Raw genomic sequence first — 17305 nt, 5'->3', positions numbered from 1 at the left:
TTCAAGAAAATACATTTAAACATTCTCAAAAGAAAAGTTTCAATAGTGCACAAATCTGAAACATTAGTCTTACCTCTCTGTTAAGTACTGACTAAATAATTTGAATGGATATAATGTATTTTCTATAGGTATTTCACACAATTCTAAAGCTACTAGCATATTGAAGGAACTGCCGCACTTTTTTTCTGATAACTAATGGCTATTTTTGCAGCACCTGTAATAATTTGAACCAGTAAAGTAATGTAGAACCAGTCATTGAAAATATTAGTAAAAATCCAAGTCGCTGTATAAGTCAACCACTGTAACATTCCTTTGTTCTTTTCTACAATTTGTACCAGATTCTATGGCTATCATCCAGCTGGCTTGTAATTATCTAATTGAGGTTTAGGCCCTGCCTACAAAAGGCAGGCCATTTCCTCCTGGCTGTGGAAGGTGCAATGACATCCTTAGAGCTGCAGCTTAGGCTGGTGAGCAACAATTGGTGACCCTGATGTGATACCCTCACGAGAGACCCTGAAGACCTTGACCCTGACTCCCTTGCCAGAGCCCGAGCCAAGAGTCGGAGCCAGAGCCGGAGCGAGAAGTCCTTTGATAAAGAAGGTAAAGCTGCAAGCCCAAAAGAGGGAAGTGTGCTGGAGTTGGAATGAATGAATTGGGTCTCTGCTCACTATAAAGCCTTCTTGAAAACAACAACAACAACAAAAAAAACAACTGTAAAACAAAAAGAGGGAATTATGGCTATCACCCAGCTGGCTTGTAATTATCTAATTGAGGTTTAGGCCCTGCCTACAAAAGGTGGGCCATTTCCTCCTGGCTGTGGAAGATGCAATGATATCCTTGGAGCTGCAGCCTAGGCTGGTGAGCAACAGATTCTTCATTATTTTTTAGAATAATAGCTATTCTTTGCCTGCCTGACTGGCAGGGTATTCACACATAAACAAGATTATTCATTACTCCCCACTAGTTCCACTGCTAAAAACCTTCCAGACAAGAAACAGAGTAATAATAGAAAAGAACAATCTTCAAACCACAAATTCCAAATAATAAGAAAAAACATTTTGTTAATAGTCCATAGATGACATTTATTTTTTCAAATTGTGATTCACAAAACATAAATAGCAAAAACACTAGTCAGTTAACAAGGATTTAAATGTAACTTGTCATAGAAATGGCAAGCTATATGAAGTAACTCATGCAAAAAAAAAAAAGTAATTAGTCTATTTCCAGAAATATCATGGCTGATTTACTAAATACTTACAGATCACAGGCAACAGAAATTGCTTCCCTAATTTATATAAAAAATTTCAGATAGCCACTTCAACCAATAGTTAAAAAATAAAGAAGTTCTTTAGACAAACCAGTCGGAATGTATAAGATTAACATGCTTCCTTACAAAAATTTGCTTTTGATAGAAACCTACATATCATTCAGTCTGCAAAATAAACAGACTGAGTTTGTGTCTCTTCCTGATAAATGTTTTTGCAACATTCATGTGGGTGTCATTTTTTAACCTGGGGTTGACTTCCATCAAATGCTCAGATTATGATGCTACCCATTCTGTATTTCAGCTGGGAGGCAGTGGGCCTGGAAGTCTCCTCACAGGTGTTATTGCCACTTCCCAGCTGAAAACAAGGCTCAATGTGTAAAGCATTTCTCCTCTACACTCCTTATGTGTCATGCATAGGACTACCACATTTTGAGGTTTCTGCCGAAACATCCTCTTTTTGCTACTGGAAATTTTGTTTTGGTGAACTTCAGGAATTTTTACATTTTTTGAAACTAGGGCAACCTAGGTGGAGCAAGTGTTTAGTAGCTCTGACCAGGCTGCCAAGCCAGTAATCCCAACATTCTTGATGAGCTCACTGTGCATGTTCAGATGATCTATCTGCTCAATGCCTATATTACATCTGTAACACTACAAAAAGCACTGCACACAGCTGCTCTCAATATGCCACAGTATGCCACCAGTGCACCAAACATGTAGGAATCCAGTCCAAAACCAAATAGCTCTTAAAAACCAGCAGCGCTTAGATTCTAACTGGTTAGAGATAACCTGTTTGAAGTATAAAGGATGTTGAGAAGTCCTCGCACAGCCAACACTGGTCTGCTTAGAAGACCAAGGTAGAGAGGTAGGAAGACAACTCACAGAGTCAGGGAAGAGCATAGTCTGGAAACTATCAGCTGAAACTGTGGCTTCCCTCTGCTAGCTTCTGTAGGTTTTGCAGTGCCCAGTGTCACGGCATTCTGGGAGCTTCAGCTTTTCCTGAAAACTGCCTCTTTTTTAGCATTCTGCTCCCATGTGATTTCTGGAAATGGTAACAAATAGCCAGAAACAGCACCAGTGCTAAGGCTATGCAGTCTTTCTGTTTGCATGGTCCACAAATTAAGATTATAGCTTGTATGAATACAGAGCAACATCAATGTAATCCATATTGGCAGATCTAGAGTCTCTCACAAGCACTTCCTTACAGTGCATAAAGCAGCTCACCTAAATGATTTTACCTTATAATCTAATTTCCTTGAATAGTTTTCTTATAAGAGAAAGAAAACTGCAGTTAAATGATATATGATATAATGCTTTTGCATCCTTCCAATTTGGTGCTAATATTTAAGATGCCAAGGAAATAACCAACAAATAACCATCATGCAAACGGCTCTGTTCACCAGTTCTTGGAGTGCAGTTAAGTCTCCTTATGAAATTTAGACATCAGCTTTGAAAACTCAACTCTTTTTGTCATGGAAAATTTGACAAAATCCAGATCCTGAAGGTGGGTCCCTTCATGCAGACGTTTATGGCCACACTGCACTGCTGCTGGAAGGGCATCTGCTGCAGGCAAGCCAGACAAAGCCACAAGATAACCCTTTGAAGAGAAGCCTGTGCTCATCAGGGTAAGCCTGCGTTTTTCGGACGAAGCTCTCCTGAGTTTCTGACTGCAATCAAAAAGCAAGCTTCCACTGTGCTATTTTTCCACTGACAGAGAACCAACTGCAGGGGATCATTCTTCTTACTAAAGACTATAGTGCAAGCTCAACAGCATATGCCCTTGATTCAAAAAAGTTCAGAGTGACGTGCAACTTTCACTGCCACTAACAGACTATACGCTGGTAGCCAGAGGAGAAGTGTTTAAAAGTGATGGGAATTCTGGACTGGCAAAGGAGAATTCTTCAAAAATCCATTTTTAGAAGACAGAAGTGTGTGAGATGGAAACCTGAGTGTCCTAGTATCTTTCAAGATACCAAACTGTTTATCATTTAGCTCCAGCTTAAGTTTCTGGTTTTCAAAACCAAAGAAGGTAAAACAAACAAACAAGTTAGTGGTGTAACATCCCAAGACCCGAAACAACTTGTAACTTGCAAACCTTAAAACTGTATAGGCCAATTCTGGTCTTCATTACTGTGGTATTACTGAAGTACATCCATTCACTCAATGGGCTTCCACATTTATAGCGGTATGGATAAGGACATTTGGCCAGAGCATTTCATATTAAATATAACTCCTCAGCCATGTTTAATATTTCTTTGCTTCTCCTTTAGCTTCCTTCCACATGAACTAAATAAGACCCTTAAGGCAAAAAAAGACAGATTGACAGAAATGTAAAATCTTCTAAGCTACCTTAAATAGTACTAAAATATGTGTAAAACATGTTAACTAAAAAGAAGAAAAAAAAGTACTGTCAGCATATCTCTGCTGGAAATTAAAAGGATTCAGTGGAGTTAAGTAGTTGTAAACTGGCTGCTAGATCATGCGTTTACACTGCCTGGTCAGGACAGAATATCAGAAGTGAATTATGTGAAGGAAACTTCATGTGTTTTCTGTTTGTCTGAAGAGGAGGAAAATGTAGATCAAAACTGACTTTCGATACTGGTTACCAGTTTTCAAGCCTAGATAAATTTTTTAAGGCTAGGACAATGCATTCTATTCAATAAATTAATAACCACACCTTTCAAAAATATAATGCAATTATAGATTGAAAAAACCCTAAAAATTCAGACTACATTTTGATCATATTCATGGTTAAAATATCATAGTTTAATTTCATTCCCACAATCCTTAAATTGAAAAAAAAATCTGTGATATATGATTCTATTAATACTGATATTGATATCACACATATGGATCAAATTCTGATGCCTTTGTGTTGCATTATACCTAAGAACTAGTGCCATTGTTCAATGTCATTTCTTCTGGAGTTAAGTAGAAGCTGGTGAAAACAGCGAATTCAATGACCATATGTGATGTCGATGAATATAAACAGCACTTATTATATAAGATCAGAGGACTTGCTTCCTTCACTTTGACTTCCTGATACTTTTGAGCTGGAATCTATTATGCAATACGGCACTCTTTTTCTCTTGGTGGAAACTGTCCACGGAGGAAGTTCCCAGGTACCATAACAATACAAGTTATGACATCAGAGAAACGAGGGACTGAGAAACTGTACAACAATGCAGAGACTGAAGTCTTTTAGACACACAGTCTGTGCTGATGAGTTACTTGATATGTGACATGAAGCCTCCTTGTCTTGAGGATGACCTCAGTTTTCAGTATGAATGCTTAGCATTTCTACATCTCGCTATGGGAAAGCTTTGTAGATGACCACATTGTAGATGACCTAGGTATAAGGATATACATCACAAGACAGGGACAAGTTGTATCAGATGCAAGAAAATTTGTGTTGGAATGGTCAGGTCTGGTTCATAACATTTGGATTTATTTAAATGCAAGAGCAGATGGCAATTAAATGAACAGTGTTTAATCATATCTTCTTAGTTTGTAAAATATGTATCCTGTCTGTAAATGAGATCACGGCAAAATTAATATTTTAGCAATAGGCAATAAAATTTCTTGTTTGCGCTTCAGCAGCCACCATTAAAATTCTGCGTTGTGATAAAACCCATCTGACCCTGCAAAGGCAAACTGTACAGAACACAAAAAAGATGGATCAACAGGGCATCTAATGGCAGCAATGTCATCTTTGGAATTACACCAGCAGCAACCATTTTGGATAAAAGGGTAAAATTCACACATACTATCTTTCAAGCTACCATCACATTGTAAGGTTAATTATTTTTATCTTAATGACTTCGCATTTACAAATGTTTTGATTTACAACGGATTCTTTTTTACAATTTTCTAGCTACTGATCAACTGCAGCGATGATCCAAAACCAAAAGAAGTTCTCCATATAGGCTTACTCAAATCACATGGGTTTACTCAAATCCATCTAGTGAGTGACATTAATGTAAATGCCAGGTATGTAAATATTAGGCCAGTAACACACACTGAAAATAGAGCTATATTGTTTCACGTAAGTAAAATGCTCTGTCCTGTATCATTCTAAGCAGCTCATGTGTACAATCAATAAGTTTACACTTAAGTACACAAAACACTTGAGCTCCTATTTCTTAGCATACATATCAGCTTCCACTCACAGTATCTTACTAGTATTTCAAGTTTGTTGCTGACACAAATAAATTGACAAGTTTTGTGTCAGATTCATTTCATTGACAGAAAATGGACTGGACATGTTATTACTAGAATTTTTTTTATTTTCAGAGAAAAAAATATGCAGCATACTTGTGAATGCTTCCTCAGAAATTCTTTTTGATCTATATAGGCTAATTGATTATCAAACAGATTTCTAACCGTCCTTCCCTACATAAAGGTGTATTGAGAAGCAGTTTATGAGTCAATTCCATGAGTGGCTACAATTCCCAACTACTGTAGATCTCGCTCAGTATTTCATGTCTTACTCAGATCTTAAGAAGTCAAACATCTAAAGTGATTGTATCACAGATGCATGCAGTGGTACTCAGATTGGAATATATGCAGATTGAAAAGATACTATTCATTGACTTGAGAGTTATTTTGAGTGAATTTGATTATTCCTTAAGAGATAACCAAGGAAGCTCAGAATGGACAACTGTCCTTCTTATCTAGAAGGTCCCACACCTTGAGTTTTCTTCTGTTCTGCACAGAACATGCTGCAAGCCACTTAGAAGCTGCAGTGAGACATGCATATAGCCCTGGACCTTTTTAGGTAGGCTACACCAAACTTGACATCTGTTCTCTTTCTATGAACTGTACAGCAAAGCATTTTTAGCTGCAGTTAAACTAATTAAAGAGTTCAAGACAGACTTTTATTGAAGATAAGGTATACAGAGGAAATAATCATCTGCATTTTCAGAAGGAGGACTTTGTTATCAGGCCTCAAAGTGAAACTTTCCAGGACTGACAGGAAAGTGGCTATGTGGCAACTTCTGGATACAAATTCATTCCCATAAGAAATTGTTCAGGGATTGACTCATTTAGACTAAAATATTTTTCTTTCTGTTCAAATGCCTAATAAAGCATAGAAGTTGAAATCCTATTGTATTTATATTTTGGTCTGGGAGCTCCTAGTTCTTAGTCTCTTAATTTTATGAGAGAGCCCAGGCACAATCATCCTTCCTTATTGAAAAGATATATTCACCTACGTAATTTATAAGTTGCTCCCAGATTGCATGCTGGGAGACGTACTTTAAATGCAAATTACAATAAAACTAAGGGGAAAAAAAAGAGCCAATATTCTTTACTTTACAGATATACCATACAAACTTAGTGTGCAACAGTTTGCTATACTCATTAATAAGTTTGTTAACTGTGGCCTTTCCTTTTTCAGATATAATAAAAATTACTTTTATAATAAAACAGTTTTAAATGTTTTTCAGACATAATAAACAGATAACTTCTTGAGTTATCATAATTCTTCAGCAATTCTCTTCTTTTTATTAATGTGAAAGAGAAAATTTATCAATGATGACTCCACAAATAGCCTGTAAGGGTTACAGTCAATAACTCGTAATTGGTAAGATACGTCCTTGGAGTAGAAAAGAGCTTAATTTTCCCCGGTAAAAAGAATTATCTCAGAAACTTAGGAAGACTAATGTTTCTAAATTACTATTATTTTACTTCATATTTTTCCACGGAAATATGTTTCATTCTGCCAGTAATCTGTTCCAATGGAACCACCACAAAACTAAAACTTAAGTGTTGAAACATTAATCTTAAATTCTAAACGGAGTGTTTTTTTAAAGTTCAGTCCAGTTTTATTTCACTGTGACAGACCATTTAAAGAGTAGAAGCTATTATAGACTGGTAGGCTAAAATATGCATATTTGGTGGGTACTGATGAAGGACTCCTTATATTTGTGGACAAGACTTTCAAAATAGGCGACCCATGGTTAGATTTCTAGGTATATATTTAGGAACTTAAATAGAAGGTACTGGCTGCTCCACAGTTTTATGAAACTATGCTACCTATTGAAGGCATAATAGCCTACAGTTATTTAACTTGTTTACTTTTCTTAAAATCTTGAATCTTCGTAACTGTAAGAGCTCATTCTAAGGACTCTCCATGTATTCTATAGGTGAGTAAAGAGAAAAACTACCATGATGAAGGTTTCTAACTGACATTCATTAGGACAGTTCAAGGCTTTACGAGTGTAAGAGGTGAAAATATTTTCATGAACTAGAGGAATTCATATGAAGGGATAGCTAGTCTTCAGTTTCTGCTGTTGACCTCTCAGAACAGTGCTGTCAGGCCAGAAAAAGGAATAAATGTTTTTATTTTAAAAACACTCTTAAATACAGATTTTGTCAAAGTTCTACATAAGTTTATTTTAGCTACCATTTGTCAAGCTGTTTCAGCAGTGCTCCTACTGTGAAATCTGATAACTCCTTGCATTCCTTCTCCTGGATTATTAGTCCAGTTCTGATTCTATCAACAATTAGCAAGCAGTTTAGTTTATGAGCTAGACCTAAAATTTGCTAGAGCAGAAAGACTAATAAATGCTGCCACTTTGCCAAATTATCAGTAAGGAAGTTCTACTAGCAGTGTTAGAATCTGGATTTGTTAAACTGTTAGTTTGTTGACCCTTAGGATACAGTACAAGACCCATCTATTACTAGAAATCTATGCTATTTCTAACGTGGTCAGAGTATTTTTGTTCTTATTTTTACCTTTATACACTTTTACTTATTGTGGGCAGGTATGACGGATATCTTTTAAAAACAAAAATACACATAAGTAACTATTATTATTATCCATACTTACTAATGTACTGTGTTCTTCATCTGTGAAGCATTAATACAGGAGTAAACATCCAAGAGCAGGAATTCAAAAGCATGTTATGTCCAGAATGCTTCACTGGACTCTATTACCTTCCCACTGCAGGCTCTAGTCTCTGCATCCCAAGTCATGGCTCCCTGCAGTTCTGCCATAGGTGCCTAAGCACCAGGAAAGGATCAGATACTCTTCTGTCCTTAGCATTTCCTACTGGTTAGCTCTGGGCAGATCTGCACTTCTTCAGAGGCTTTTGGGATTGACTGTCTGAGAATTGCCTGCCTCCCAGCTCTCTACTGAGAGTCTGGACATGTAACAGAATATTGTTCCGGGACCAAGCATCGAAAGAGTCAGTTCTGCAGTGTCCTTTATGAAGGTTCCAATGCTTTTCATAGATATTAACCAAAGGACTTTACAGAACTGGTTATGAGCTCTCTGTTTGGTGGGCAATAAACTGTGTTGCAGAGCATCTTCCAGGTACAAAAATGAAACCAATTAAGCTGTCTAAAGTAATTACATAATGCTCCTGAAATTTTTTTTCCTAGGTATTTAAATATAAATTTATGAGATTAACTGAATATCTATTGCCCATGTATATATCTCTAGAGACATACTTCAAGGTTGTTTTACCTATTAAAAATTTTCCTACACATTAGTTTTTAGTTGAATTATGTAACTGGGATCTTGACTGGAGACATTTTTAGAAGAAGGTGTTATTGTAGTGCTTTTATATTTAATGATTACAAGAACTAGAGATTATCCAGATGTGTACAGGAATGCTTTAAATGGCTTATGATTGACTATTTCACCAAGAGATGGCTTATGTGAAACTGCTCAGAACTAGCTACTTCTGTTTCCACACCAGTTATTTGGAAATTTTTCATTGACTTCCTATGCTGCAAAATCTACTAAATACATAACAGTACTTCAAAGATAATAAAGACATCTATGCATATATGGGACGCATTTTTGATACTCACCAACTACTAACTATATGTCCTTTTGAAGACTAATCTCTAACACTAATACAGTAAAAAAGAAAAACAAACACCAAAACCCCACTTAAATCTCACATTGAAAACTTGCCTATATACAACTACACACGCAGATCTTTAATAATCTTGCAGGCTTATTTATTCAACAGAAATATTCAGTGAAAAATAAGAATAGCTCTTTCTGATTTTTGTTATTTTGCACAATTCTGGAGCATAACCTAGATTGAGACTGACATTTCATGTTTGTTTTATATATTTCACCACAAAATCTGACTTATTTATTACTTAAAATCTTCTTTGAGACTAGAGAGGTTGTACTTTTATCACTTGGTCAGCAACATTGACTACAATCAAGCACTAAAGACCTGATCCTGATTCCATAAAATGTTTCACTTGTTACCCACAAGAGATAGCGCTAGTTCATCATCTGGTGCAGATCTGTATTGATCCATCAGTTTACAATATTTTAACATCTGTCTCAATACTTCACTGGAGTTATTCCTATTTTATACCACAGCAGATTATATCAGAACTGCAATCCAAGTGTCTAACTGAGGCCTCTGCTAAAGATTCAGCTACAGACAGTGAAGATAGTACTTGCAACAGCGAAAATCAGCAAAACAAGTGTTAAATTCTTGGAGTATCCTGTTTCTATTACCATATCAAAAAAAGACACAGTCTAAAAATGGTTACTGCTACAGGAAGGGACAAGGTGTTCCCTCAGCAACTAAACATGAAAGAAATTGACCCCACTTAAAAGCTTTGTCGATCAAGGTATTTTTTCAGAAATAATCCTAACAGACTTCAAAAATATCTTCTAATAAATGTGTCTTCGAATGTGGACTATTTGTACATTTTTCAGCTATAAGCATAGAAAAAAAAGCAAAACACAGCTAAGGAAAAAATTTACAAATGGTGTCATTTAAAGTAACCCTATGACAAATTTGATAGAGAAAAAATGAAATAATTTTTTTAAATCATACAACTAAAAACTTTTATCATACTTTCGCTGATGTCAAAGGTACTGTCTCCCTTTTGAGAGCAATGCAAGGAAATCATACTCAATTCTGTATCCTATTGTTATTAGCAGGAATTCTACTTAAGCAGACAGCAAGGTTGTAAACTCTTGAATTTTATTTTTTTATAAACTCTGAGTGTTTGATAACCTATCAGTAGATACACAGATGAGGGATGGAGTAGGTACAGCTTAGACTACAGTAATACTTTAACAATGTGACCATAATTTGACTCATAACTAAGTTAATTCATATTATAGGCAAAGCTTAGCTGCCAGTGACATTATTCATAGCAGGATCAGGAACTTTGGAGTTTTAATCACATTTTATAAGACAAATTTGCAGCAAACACTTTGCTTCCATAATATCAGCTCTGCCAGATAGCTTCTATTTCACATACTGTATGCATTAACACTTTGACATACAGTGAAGTCCCATACCTAGAATTTACAAAGGTTTTTACAACCCCTTATGTGTGATAATGTGCTAAAAAGAATTTAAGTTCTGCCAGATTCTACTACTATTGTAATAACAGGGAAAACAATTAATTCTTACATTTACAGTCTGTAAACCTGGTATTTAATACTGAGTGGTACAGTTATAAGCCCTTGCAACAGGCATGTGTGTTCTCCTAATTCCTTTTAAGCCACTGCTCTCTATTGTGTCCATCCAGAGGGCAAATCTTTATCACTGCATGAGACTTCACATTCTTAGAACATTAGAGATTTCTCCCAAGCTCTGCTTAATTTATTCCCCTCTATTATCAACAAATACTCAGAACAACAATAAATTAACCAATGCTGGGAGGATTTCTTCTGAAAAGAAGCAGAGTGTTATACAGAGAAAATAAAAGCAACTTCTTAATCTTGCTGGCAGATGGAAACCCTACTGTTCACCACTGTACAAAACAAATCCAGGAGAGACATAATTGCTCCAGCATGTTTTAGGTATAACTTCACTTCAGTAGTAATGTCATGGCTCTTTTATTATGCTGCAACCTTGTTAGAATTAAGGGTCCTATTTGGAGGAGTCCAAACAAGTTTGGGCAAGACATTTCAAAACTGAGTATGACAAGTCTTTTCCTACATTTTACAACTGCTACAGACACCAAATTTACCAGCAATGTTTTTCATAGCAATCAGAAAACACTGTAGCACCAGGAAAGGTTTTATAGCAAAGATTATTTTTTCTAGTGACATTCCAAAAATAGGTGCTAGGCACAGAGATTATTTCAAGCCAAAAACACTGAATATTTGTAGGTATCCTATATGTCCTTACATACAGTTACATTTGCTAAGATATACACAAAACTGAAGGTGAAAAGCTTTTTTCTGCAGAGCTAGTAAAAAGACATAGTTTCCTGCAGCCTGAAGAGTCCTCTCTGGGATCCCTGTGAAGTCTTCTTCTAAGTTAAATGCAAAGATTCATGCTCTAGAGAATCTAAAACACATACCAGTCATTTTTCCGTGTCATATGTCTGATGAAGAAGTTGAAATAATTATTTTACCTTAGAAACCATTAAAAAAAACCCTAAATTTTATAGCAAAACAGAGATATAAATGCAGGTCTCTTTGCACTATACTGGGAAGACTGGACCATTTCACCTGCTGATCCTGGGACTCAGAAAAACTTCAGCTAGGACCACTAGCTGAATCTAGTGAAATCACCCTTTGATTTAATCACTTTTGCTCACTTGCAAATATTTATCTGAGAAACCTTTGTACATCCTCTGTTTCTAAAGGTTAATGACATTTGTTAAACCACACACACAAGACTATTCACTGTAAAATAAAGAAAGAATGAAAACATTTATATTATTTTTCAACCTTAAAACTGAAATGATCAGTTAAATCAAAAGCGCTTTACATCACTAACCGTTCTGAGAAGAGATTCATACTTTTCTAGCCTAAAACACCTTTTATACAGGTTTGGACTAGACAGATATACAAAACACTTTTCATTGAAGAAACAGATCCATATCTTCCCAATGTAACTTACTAAGGACTATAATTAAGTAACAGTGTTAAGTGCACATCCACAAAGAAACTCTCCTTTTGCTATCACTAGTGGGCCTAGTTCTGCATTCCTTCTGCACCTAGAACTCCCACTAGTTTCCAGCCTGTGTGGGGAAGCACAAGGAACCTTTGTATTTCCTAAGATGACTGTAAAAGTACCTATTCTATATTAGGAACAAATCTGCGTGTCACTTACACAGAAAGTCTGAAGTGTATTTTCTATATAAAGCTTCACAGCCTCGTTTTCAGTAAGGATTCTTAAATCTTTTTGCACTCAGATTAAGTGCTGGATTTTCATATGATTGAAAAAGCTTATAAATAATAAAAAGACTGATTTTTCATTTCTCGCCCATTAAATTTAAATCAGCATCACAATAGTGCATTGATGCTAGGCCCTTACAAAAAATTTATAGTGTTGAAGCCATGCCATTTCGACTAAATGAGTTTATTCATTCCAAACACATTACCAACAGATTTAGTATTAAAGGTGAGGAAGGGGAAAGGAAATCAAAGGATATCTTTTAAAATACTGAATTTTGTTTACTTTAGCCAAGTCGTAAAGCAAAAATATTTTCTAAAAAGAGCTGCTTAAGAGCTGGTGGGCACTGAGCTGACCAAGTATGAGTCACTAGTTTTCCCATTCAGTTGCTTCTCGCTTCTGTAACTTTTTCTGTCTAAAGAAGAAGCAACTCAAGAGCCCAACGCAATCTTCACACCTTCTTTCTTGGTACTATGAAAGACACCTCATACTTCTCTTTTTTTTTGTGTTAAATAAAGAAACTTGAAAAAAATCAGGAATTTTAGGAATCTTTTGAGGTTTCTTCTCTACATGGAATGGATTCTGTTGTCTTAAAAAGAAGTCACTGCAGTATGATTAACACTTTATATGAATATACCATGTAATTTTATTACATAGGGGTAGTTTATGAAAGACAATTGAAGGAATATAGGATTTAATTTGACAGAGTTTATAAGGGCAGTGGCTCTTATTCTACCCAGCATTTTTATTTGGTTATTTTGTTAACTGCTGTAGTATGTGATTTTATTTTATTCCTCGGTATTTTCCCTCTCCTACTTTCAAATGCAAATCATTATGTCCTCTTTTAACTACTTTAAACAAGATTAGAACACATAAAAGACGATTCAGAATATCTTACTTGTACTCCGTTAGGGAAATTAGGTCAAATTCTACTCCCTCTTAGTTAACGGAAAAACTCTTGCTGACTTCATAACAGATCAAGCCCTAAACACACAGCTCCTGTAGTTTCTAAGCAAATGGCATACTGTATTTCAGAAAAGCTCAAGAACTAAGTTCTTTTCAGAATGTTTATACAACACACGAAGCACGTAGTTTTGATGGTTCTGAAACCGTCCTTTATACAGAAGACTGGAGGAAAAGATTTTTAACACAGCTTTTTAATTTTTAATAGAGGTTACCAAAATCAAATTAGTCTGCCTAATGTTGCAGAATATATTTCAGTAAGTACCAGATAACTTCTGTTGATTTTTCCTAGGCTGCTTGGGTTTAGATTTTCTTTTAATTTTTCATTTGCATCCAACCCATTATAGGATAATCTACATAAATCCTACTTAATGAAGTCAGTTCTACTGTATACAGTCACATGAAAGTGGCATAAGAAATCTGTCATGCCTTTGCAGACAGTATTGCTTCTTGAAGAAATTTAGTTTCGACATAGTAATGAAGAGCCAAATCCTTCAAGCTCTGCGACGTTAATTTACCCTGGGTGTAACTCCACCGGAGCCCGCGGAATTGCAACGCGGACGAAATCTGAGCCCCTCCAGCAGGGGGCAGAAGCCCCGCTCGAGCTGGCACCGCCAAGGTTGTGCCCAGGTACACAGGGCTTGAATGGAAACTGATCCCCTGGCTGCGCTCCCTCTAGGACGCCTGTTGATTCAGAAAGTGGGAACTCGGATCGAGAAACACCTCGTTAAAATAATAAATGCATAAAAACTAAACCTTTCTTTTGGGAGAGTTAAGCCCCTTCATGATTATCAGACCCACAGAAAAATAAAAACCTTAATTCCAGCCAGATCGGCCCCCAGATGCACCTGCGGGCTCCAGTGGGAGGGTGGGATGAAGGGAGGGAGGAAGAGGCAGCATTTCCACCCCGGTAGGAGGAAAGCGCTCCCGTCGCCGGAGATGATACACGGCAGCTCCGCGAACGTGCGAGCACACCTCCAGAAGCCGGAGCGCCTCGCCGGCGCCCAGCTGGGAGGGCGCGGCGGGCAGCCGAGGACCGAGCCGTGCCGGGGAGCAGTGCGGAGGGGAGAAGTGCAGGACACGAGAGGGGTGGCCCGGCGTGGTGGAGCACGATTCCTTTCTGCTAAACCGCCGCGTGGCTGCCTGGCTCTTGCTCCCACTGCAAGTCCCCCGCGGGCTGCACCGTGCCCACCAGGTCCACGGACACCTAAGGGACCACTCGATCCCGCTGGGGAAGCTGCAAAGGGAGGAGGAGGCTGGGGACGACGCTTCGGCGCTGACACCGCCCGTGTGCAGCCCAGCGACCGTCAGGCTGAGCCCCCGAGCCGTCGCCCCCCCGCCACTCCCTCCCCGCCGGGGCATCTCCGGGCCCGGCGCTGCGCACACCACCTGCGGGGCGCCGCTACCGCCGGGAGCTGCTCTCCTCAGCGACGGCCAAAGGGCCCCTTCGAATGTATTTTCTCCTCCCCTCGCGACCTGGAAAACGTTTTGCCCACTGAAACCCTTTGCAAAGGGAAAAATAATAATAATAATAAAAAAAAGCAGAGAATGGAGAAAATCAGAGCGGAGAGCCTCCACCCCGCAACTTTCCCCTTTCTCGCCCCTCCGAGGAGAAGGCAGATAACTTGTCTCTCCGTTTCAGCCACGACTTGGTGAACTTCAGCAGAGTTGAACTCCGTAAGTTCAACAAAACTGAAAATCGTATGCAAACTTCACAAAACTGAGTTTAGTACTGGAAGAGGAGAAATCACTGTTCAACAAGTATTTCTTTCATCTTCCCGCCCCGCCAGTGCCCCTTTACTGCATTAAAACCACATCCAAAGTTAAAGCCTGGGGCTGAGCGGGAGCCATCCCTCCGCGGCGTCTGGGAGGGCCGTCCCTACCCGCGCTGCCAGGGGCTCCCAGCGGGTCCCCGCGCCCCGAGCCGGCCCCAGGCACCTTCGTGCCCTCTCGCCTCCCCAGCATCCGGAGGCGCTCTGACAGGTTTCCTCTGCACCGCGGCTCCAGCCGTGCCCTGGCTCCTTCTCCCCGAGGCGGGGAGAGAGGCGGACGGACTCCCCGGCTCCCCTTTGCTTTCTTACCTCCTCTGACCTCTGCAGCCCGGACAAGGATAGCGAAGGTGATGAGCACGGTTACAGCCGAGTCCCAGGGCCACCTTTTCGTTTTCCACCTTGTGGACCATCTCTGCATCTCCATGCTGGACACCCACAAAAGTCTGAATTAAACCCAGGTACCTTCAGTTTATACCAGCTCCGTCCTTTCCACTATATTCCCAGAGATGATTTCTCCTATAGAGCCATACGTGACATACCAAGAGGGGGTTTCTCTCTCTTCAGCCCCCTCCCTCCCTCCCTCCCTCTCCGCCCGGCCTTGCGCAGGCCCCTCCGACCCGTTCTCCCCGGCGCCCTGCCTTCAGACTGACGGGAGATGAGGGGCTTTAATCAAAACGCAGAGAGCGCCGCATCCCCCTAAAGGCTTCATCCGTCAGAGGGCTGGGCGAGAGGCTCCCAGGGCCACCCCTGGAGCTCAACTGACAAGCCAGCCGCCGGGCGGAGGCCAATCGCGCGGCTGCCCGGGCCGCCCACAGCACCGCCCTCCGCCTCGGCGGCGGCACACCGGCCGCTCCGCGCCCGCCAGCAGCCCGCTGAGCCGCCGGCCCGCCGGACGGCAGGGAGCGGCCCTCCCGAAGGCGCTTGGGAGACGCGGAACGGCGGGCCGGGAGCGAGCCGGCGGACGCCGCTGGATGCCGCTGGGCTGTCCCGCCACTGGGCCACCGCTGCCCCCTCGGTCCCGCCGCCCCCCGCCCGCCCCACCGACGCGCCCGGAGCATGCGTGGTGCCGGCCGCGCCGGCTGCGGCTCCCCTCGGAGCGGAGGGGCGGGCGGCGCGGAAGGGGGATGCGTGGGGCAGGGGGGCGACGCTGGGGACAAACGGAGAGGAGGGAGAGGGTGGTGGATGTTTGAGGGGAGAAATGTGCGTGAGAGAAGCCGGGGCGCCGAGGGGAAGGCGTGCTGCGGGGCGGCCCGTCGTGCACCCCGAAACTCTGCCCGCGGGCGTCGGTGCGGCGGCAGGGCCGACCCTCGCGGCCCGCACACACTCGCACCCGCTCCCAGGCGCGACTCGTTCTCACGCACCCTTGCGGGGCCTCCGGGGGCTTCGCTTGAAGGACGTTGTAAGAAAGGAGGGAGCAGGGCGATGAAGGGAAAGCCAGCCACCCCACAGCCGTCCCCATTCCCCGCCTCACCACGCCCTGGAAATCGGGGAGCAAGCGTTCACAACTCCCCGAGAAGGCTCCCGTTCTCACTCGTGTCCTGCCATCCCTGTTGTGCAGCAAGCAGTGATGGGGACCAACCTGTAGGTAGTGGAAACCTCTAGCAGATCTGAGTCGAGATCCTCTGGAGGGATCAGGTTCTGCCCCGGCTTCCCTGGGAAATGAGAGAAAGCTATGGTCACAATTTAGCAGAAGTGTGTATCAAATATTTAAAATTCACTTTCCTTGGGATCTTTCTGCTTTAATGCTTTACAACAATGAATAAACGTCGTTGGTCCACAAAATACACGTTGCTTTTATATGTCAAATTAAATTTCAAAAGTATATCATCCTTTCCAACAATATCTTACTGCACTGTGTTAATATACATAGCTCTTTCTGTCCTTGATTTTCTGAAATAATTGGTGTCATTGTCATTAGATTTGCAAATGAGGGGACTGAGGTGCATAGCACAGTACATCTAAGCTCCCTTAACTGCTGTGCATTGGGGTGCCATTCTGTGGAGAGATGACAAGGCTGTTCTGGCACTTCAAGTAGTTAGCCACAGTATAGCTCCTGAGCAACAAAATGCCATGTCTATCTGCTTTTCTGTATCAAAGCTTACTCCTTTACAATTGTTTGTCTCAAATCTTAACCTCATACAGATCCCCAAAAGTCAGGAATCGATAATTAGTACTATTAC

General features: G+C 40.5%; 1 protein-coding gene across 1 annotated transcript in view; it reads right to left on the bottom strand.

Annotated features, from left to right (window-relative positions):
* The window catches only part of COL11A1 (collagen type XI alpha 1 chain), a 160358-nt gene extending 144809 nt beyond the window's left edge, over window positions 1-15549 (bottom strand). The window contains 1 exon segment of the mRNA XM_086617862.1: window positions 15435-15549. Coding sequence (XP_086473988.1) covers window positions 15435-15549 — 115 coding nt within the window.
* Window positions 15550-17305: the final 1756 nt, after the last annotated feature.

Source organism: Tauraco erythrolophus, chromosome 10, assembly GCF_009769465.1.
Source record: "Tauraco erythrolophus isolate bTauEry1 chromosome 10, bTauEry1.pri, whole genome shotgun sequence".
NCBI lineage: Eukaryota > Metazoa > Chordata > Aves > Musophagiformes > Musophagidae > Tauraco > Tauraco erythrolophus.
This window is presented reverse-complemented; position numbering and strand designations above follow the sequence as displayed.